Source organism: Diadema antillarum, unplaced genomic scaffold (assembly GCF_040938485.1).
Source record: "Diadema antillarum isolate AM-2024a unplaced genomic scaffold, OU_Dant_1.0 seq00001676_RagTag, whole genome shotgun sequence".
Lineage (NCBI taxonomy): Eukaryota > Metazoa > Echinodermata > Echinoidea > Diadematoida > Diadematidae > Diadema > Diadema antillarum.
In genome coordinates this window covers 574634-581865 of record NW_027272371.1, presented here as the reverse complement: position 1 = coordinate 581865, position 7232 = coordinate 574634, and the positions used below count along the sequence as shown (strand labels likewise).

Genomic DNA, 7232 nt, shown 5'->3' with positions numbered 1-7232 from the left:
ATATGGTATGTTTACTGGGGTATAGCACTGTATTAGCAGAGGCATCCTTGTGAAGTTGTATGTGATGCTGTGACTGTGTAATGTGTGTTTATCAATTCCGTTATTTGTTATTTATGGACACCCAGATTCTCAGGGGGAAACAAAAATGAAGGAGACAGAAGATGACAGTGAGGACAAGTGGATGAACGAAGCTTTGGCGATGGTGAATTTTTCAGTCAGGGACTTTTGTCGTATTTATTTAATAATAATATCAAATAAATTCAAACTGTAATGTCACTGTATAGTGTATGTATGTGTCTCGGCCACATTCACTCAGTTAATGATGATTAGACCTCTAATACTTAGCATTGAATGATAGAGCAAATAAAGTTCAGAGTTCAAACAGAGCAGTGGCCTTGTCTTGCAAAACAGAAAAGGACATAAAATTACTATCTTTTATATATTGTTTGTGGTTTCATATGATAGCTCATCTTGTAAATGTACCATGATGACACTCAAGGTTACAGTCAATTGAACACATTTATTGGCTCTTTAGTCTATTTGGTTAGGAATGGGTGATGTCACTGATGACATAGATTTATAGTGTTCCAAGCATCAGACAAGATGTCTACAGGATAAAATTGTTGAAAGTACAAATGGGTAGAATTAAAGTTTAGTTAAGTAAGGTAACAAATGTATGGCATTCTAAAATGAATATTGTCGTCCTGATTAAGAATGTGAAAAACTGTTGAAAGTGCACCAGTATTAAATGCAAGGAAAGCAGAAAGGTATGTCGACTTTAAAGTGACACCACTATAGTGGAAAGCAAAAAGAGATAACATGAAGTACAGTTGTTTTCTCTATGTTGTGACCTGGAATAGATAAAACTTCATATTCATTGATGTGCCATTATTTGAGTGAGCAGTTGCTCCATATTTATTGGGAATGCCCTTTCATTTTCAGCAAGAATGAGTTTTATGGGATTTAATAGCATTATGATTTTGATTGATTGATTGATTGATTGATCTTTGTATCCTGTTGCCCCCACTCCTTTAGGCTCATAAGGCCCTGGCTAAAGGGGAAGTTCCCGTTGGCTGCCTGCTGGTGTTCAGAGACCAGGTGATTGGTACAGGAAGAAATGCAGTCAACGAAACAAAGAATGTAAGCTTCCTTTCACAAGATATTTTAGAAATGCTGTGAATGAAACAATGCATGGTTCAAGATATCTGTCCATCCATCCACTCACAACTACTTGTACCAAGGAGGTTTAAGAGTTGGAGTTCCAACTGGCTGTAATTATTCAAACAGTTGTCAGATTTCTATTGATGTACAAAAGAATTTCACAGATGCATTTGTGCCTGTGATGATCGATGTTCGAAGCCGCCGTCTTGCTGAGCAATCTGAAGATTCATTTTGAACGTTAACATAATATTGGCCATATTTTGCTTATTTATTTATTAAATGAAATGAAATTTCACTTAATGATAGAGCATGTAAAACAAAAGTCAATCCCATGCAGAAATTTGTTCAAAAGTGTAACACAGCTGTATCATGTGAAAATGTTTAAAACTGTACCATCGTGGAAAGCCGGTTTTATCACTTTTCCACTTAATTCCAACAAATAAAACTAGCATGGAATAATCTTCAAGTATAATTCTTTATTGATAGATATATCAGAGTAGTGCCCGGGTATGCCCAGTCGAGTAATTTTCATCTTTATTTCAGCATTTTTTGCGCAATTTCTATTCGCACATCCTCGTGTCTGTACCACCTATCTTTCATAAGAAGGGATAGCGAAAAGTAATTACCATCACAAAGACACATCTTCCTTAGAAAGTGGCTGGTGATTATGCAATGAGACACGAGTCAGTTGTATTACTATCTGCGTGGCAGATCCTGTTTGGCACATGCTTCAAATATTTTTGAGCGGCGGCTTCGAACATCTAGCGAAGGAAATAAGACGGTTGAGACTCCATTCTCTTGAACCTCCTTGCTTGTACCATGAAGTTACAACCTGCACATTTTCTTACAAGTGTTGCCATGAAGCTATATAAAAGGATGGGAGTTATTCTGTGGCTGAGGCCTTAGGTCTTTAGTAATAGGGAGTTTCAGATTTACTCTTAGATTTATGGTTTAGCTGAGGACACAAATCTACTGACAGTGATTCTTGGTCATTGTCATTCTTCTCTTAAATGTGCTTTTGGTTTCATGGGTTCATAGAATCTCTTGATCTTTCTTGAACTTGAAGGCATGCTTCTTTTCTCTTTGCATAGGACAATGAAAGGAAGCTGTGAAGATTGGCTGTCATTGACAGACAAATCAGTCTGGAACTCCAATGCACTTAGACATGAACTTGATAGAGTCAAAATGCTGACTACTTTTCACTTTGCCATAGTTTAGATGAACGAGTTTGATTGCTCCCTGTGTTGTTTTACCATCACACGAACAGCCACACCTAATGCACAGAGATAAATCAGTGACAACTGCAAATACTGCCATAATATACTGCTTAAAACAAAATAAGTTCATGTAACCATCTGAAGCATTGCTCCAAAATAAATAACATCCCTTGCACTATTCACCTCTCCATAATAAGTGTTGTGTTTAAATCTTCTTTTATGCAGTGAACAATTTTGCAATTGGCCTTGTCTGGAACTTTGATATTGCTTTGATCAGATATCATTAGTTCTTGGTATCTAAAGGGGCTTTGGATTTCATTGCACCATGAAAAATCAGTAAACAGAGAATCTGACAAGGCTTGAACTCACTCTTTTAGTTATATTATTGATGAACTCTTGTTGCAAAGGAGATTTTGAGAATTCTGTTTGAATTGCCTTCAATTTTCAGTATTGCTTCTTACAATAATTGAACTGCTCTCTCAAGTCTAGATGCTGTAGGTGACAAGTGAAGAAGAGTAATCAAACATGTTGTTCTTTGTTTCATTTAAAGGCTAGGTATAGTATTTATTGAGAGGGGGATTCAGCTTTTAACTTTTTTGTGAGATGCTGCCGGTACTTAGAAACTATAATAAAATGCGAAAGAGCAAAGTAAAACAAAGCAATCCTGATAAGGGATGGGTCCCACTTTTTTGGATATCTTAGCCATTTTAAAACCAATTTTAATCAAATAAACTTTGAATTCCTCTTAGAATTATATGCTCTTGTATAAGGTATTTCATAAGAAATTTCTAATTATCTCCTAAAAATTTGGAAACCTGTAGCCCCATCTAAACCTAAACTATTCCATCCCTTTAAGACTTGACTTAGTGACTGCTTGAATCCAACATTTCATTGCACAGGCCACAAGGCATGCAGAGCTTCTGGCCATAGAAGAGGCAATGGAGTGGTGTAGGAAGGAGAGTGAGCCGAGGAAGGAGGTCTTTTCTAGGACTAAGCTCTTTGTCACCGTGGAGCCCTGCATCATGTGTGCTGGAGCTCTCCGTATCATGGGTGAGGAGAGAACCAAGAGCAGACATTGAGTAGACATTGGTCAGACACTGCAAAAGGCATTGACTGGGCTTCTGGTAGACACTGAACAGATGCCGACTAAACATTGAACAGACATTGAACAGACTGTAATGCCCCCTTCTACTGACCAGTCTATTATAGGCTCATCTGATCCCCAGAATGCAAAAATGTCAGTGTTCTGATTAGTTCTGATGAAAATCTGAGTCTACAAGCTCCTAAGTCTTGCATCAAGGCTTGCCAAGGGTGATGTCATTGGCAGAATAGCCTTAGAACCAAGACTCAAGTAGACTTGTCCAGTGACTGTTATTCATCAGACACCCGGCAGACTGTCATAGGACATCGACTGGACACACCTGATACACATCACAAATCTGGCACACATCAGACTGATTCAATTCTTATCCCACACTGACTCCATTTGTGATAGGGCATCCGATGGCAAACTAATACCCTCATTACACAGAGATTTTCTCTCATTGGTCACTCATCGGAAACTAAGTTGATCAATTCCGGCCACCCACCGAAGTGTATTGAAGTGTATAAATATGAGAGTCAAGCAAAGATAGCTGAGTCAGGAATGTTTATTTATTTATTTTTGTCCCCGCCGAACGAGTTCGAGCAGGGGACTATGAAACGGGCTCCGTACGTGTGTGTGTCCGTGTGTCCGTCTGTCCGTGTGTCCGTCTGTCCGTCCGTCTTTGCGTCCGTGTGTGATCAAAATGTTCAAAATGCTACTCCTTCGCCATTTCTAACCCGATTTTGATTCTGTTTGCTTTATATGATAGCACTACATGGGAGCTTTGAAACTTCTATACAGAATTTCAGTTGTGACCTTTGACCTTGACCTTTGACCTATATTGTACATTTTGCTTCAAAATGCTACTCCTTCGCCATTTCTAACCCGATTTTGATTCCGTTTGCTTTATATGATGGCACTAGGTGAGGGCTTCAAAACTTCTACACAGAATTTTGACCTTTAACTTCTTTGACCTTTGACCTTGATTTTTGACCTATATTGTACATTGCCTACAAAATGCTACTCCTTTGCCATTTCTAACCCGATTTTGATTCCGTTTGCTTTATGTGATGGCACTAGGTGAGGGCTTCAAAACTTCTACACAGAATTTTGACCATTGACTTCTTTGACCTTTGACCTTGATTTTTGACCTATATTGTACATTTTGCTACAAAATGCTACTCCTTCGCCATTTGTAACCCGACTTCAATTCCGTTTGCTTTAAGTGATGGCACGAGGTGAGGGCTTCAAAACTTCTGCACAGAATTTTGACCTTGGACTTTTTTGACCTCTGACCTTGATGTTTGACCTGTATTGTACATTTTGCTACCAAATGCTACTCCTTCGCCATTTCTAACCCGATTTCGATTCCGTTTGCTTTATGTGATGGCACTAGGTGAGGGCTTCAAAACTTCTACACAGAATTTTGACCTTTGACTTCTTTGACCTTTGACCTTGATTTTTTACCTGTATTGTACATTGGCTACAAAATGCTACTCCTTCGCCATTTCTAACCCGATTTCGATTCCGTTTGCTTTATGTATGTGATGGCACTAGGTGAGGGCTTCAAAACTTCTACATAGAATTTTGACCTTTGACTTCTTTGACCTTTGACCTTGATCTTTTTACCTATATTGTACATTTTGCTACTAAATGCTACTTCCGGCGGGGACATATATTACGCACTGCGTAATTTCTACTTTTCCTTGTTTATTTTTTACTCTGGCAGGCATCAGGAAAGTGGTCTACGGTTGTCCTAATGACCGATTTGGAGGTTGTGGCTCTGTGCTGACGGTCAGCTCCGATGATCTACCCTCTCTTGGCCCACCCTTTGAGGTCAGCAAACTTTGAAATTATTCAAAGTCTTCCATTGATTTGTCAGTTTGGGATAGCACTGTATAGTCAAAATGATATTTATTTGTGGACTGTCATTGATTTGCTTTGAACCTCAATCTTTATCTGTATTTTGTGTTTTGTATACAAGCAATGGTACTTTTAAACCAAGTGAATTAATGACTTAATGTGACAGTTATGTAATTTTTCTCTTTTTGCTACTCTCAGTAGAAAGGTGTACATTTTAGCCTTTATGTTGAAGACAGGAACAAAGATGGTGAATGTAATGTCCATTGTAGGTCCTGCTGAACCCAAAGTAACATTGTGATTAGTTGAATGCAGACTTTCAGACATCAGCATGTTTCAAATTGAAACGTATTGGAGTCGAGGCATCATAATAGTCCCGACTTCAGTCTGAATTCTCATTTGTTCCCCTCAAATGGTTTTACACTCAATCTGAATTGGACGAGCAGTGCAGAGGTGGGCTCCAGGCAGCAGCAGCCATAGAGATGCTTCAAGATTTTTACAAAGGACAGAACCCGAACGGTAAGATTTGATGATAGTCTAGGACATTTTATTTGTAAGGGACATGGTGTCTGTATACAGACGTGTGGATGTGTAAGTTTGGTGTGTGGGTTACAACATGCCACAGTACTCTGATGTCAAAGATAAACATACACTTACTGTATATGTGACTTCGGATTATTGGTAAAGTCCATCTAAAGATCATTACCATAGTACACCAACAGGAAAGATAAACAAACATGTACTGTAAACCAAGATGCTGAATAGCACTCAGTATTTCTATTTCTGGAGGATGCTGTGTGAAAATGTTTGTGTCTTTTTTTCCTGCATGTCCTGCGGAGAGAATACAGAAACCTCCTGGATTTGAGGATTTGTTTGCCTGTCAAGCTGCATGTATAGTGCACTTTCATTTTAACGAACATAGTTTTAACGAAATTCCGGTTATACAACAAACTTACAATGCAGGCCGCAACACCATCGGCTCTATGTTTTTATTGCTTATTTGTTATAATGAAATTTCGATATAACAAAAGAAAGCTTCTGGTCCCGAGGACTGTAACTGGAGTCCACTGTAATACCCTAAATTCTAACAGCAAATTTCACCTTGGGATATCTTGTAGTATGAAAGTTCTTGTAGGTTCAAAACCAGTAAAAAATACTTGGTGACTCTTCATAAATTTTACCCCCAAATTGTACCTGGTAAACTCCCTGGTGCTCCTGGAAGCTCCTGGGTAAGGCCGAAATGTGAAAGGTATCGGGGTTGAACTACTGGGTGAAAACCATCAGGCCAGTAATGCCAACATCTTGTATGCAAGAAATTAGGTACCCAACTTAATGTTCTCTCAAAATGATGGAAAGTTACTACATGTATAACCACAATTGAACCAAACATAAAGTTAATCTTGGTCACTGGTTAATTTTCCGTCCTTTTATCCTCCCAAAGCTCCAAATCCCAAGGTCAAACCACAACAGAAGACAAGTAAAGACACCAAACGACCAGAAGACGAATCGTCTGATGTTGGGACTGACACCAAGCAGGGAACACCAGCAAAACACTTAATTGGAGACAAAGACATCAAGGGAGAGAATGACAATGGATGAGTAGTGACTACACCTGTGGCGTTAACACCAGGGAACACCACCAACAAACTGTGTAGGAAAAAAGGGTGTACGACCAGGGGAGAGAGTGACAGTGGATTAGCAGTGGCTACACCTGCAGTGTTAGCACTAAGGAGCGTGACCAAAACAGCTAATGGGAGAGTGTGGCAGTGGCTAAGCAGTGACTACTCCTCTAGTGGTAACACTGAGATGAAAGCATTGCACAGTGGGCCAAGATGTGGCAGTGTAGTAAGATTCAAATCCGAGTTATTGAGGTACAAACAGGACCTGATGTGATGATTTGACCTGACGAA

The 7232-nt window shown here is 39.1% G+C and overlaps 1 protein-coding gene across 1 annotated transcript; it reads left to right on the top strand.

Annotated features, from left to right (window-relative positions):
- Positions 1–145: 145 nt before the first annotated feature.
- Positions 146–6921, top strand: LOC139711624 (tRNA-specific adenosine deaminase 2-like). The gene is made up of 6 exons (XM_071623481.1): positions 146–202; positions 1036–1140; positions 3278–3428; positions 5192–5298; positions 5769–5841; positions 6764–6921. Exons 1-6 carry the CDS (start codon positions 146–148, stop codon positions 6919–6921), a joined length of 651 nt encoding a protein of 216 aa, XP_071479582.1.
- Positions 6922–7232: the final 311 nt, after the last annotated feature.

Coding starts and splice junctions, on each gene's coding strand:
- LOC139711624 (XM_071623481.1), top strand. CDS start 146: ATGAAGGAGACAGAAGATGACAGTGAGGACAAGTGGATGAACGAAGCT. Junction 203..1,035: donor TGAACGAAGCTTTGGCGATG/GTGAATTTTTCA, acceptor CCACTCCTTTAG/GCTCATAAGGCCCTGGCTAA. Junction 3,429..5,191: donor TGGAGCTCTCCGTATCATGG/GTGAGGAGAGAA, acceptor TTACTCTGGCAG/GCATCAGGAAAGTGGTCTAC.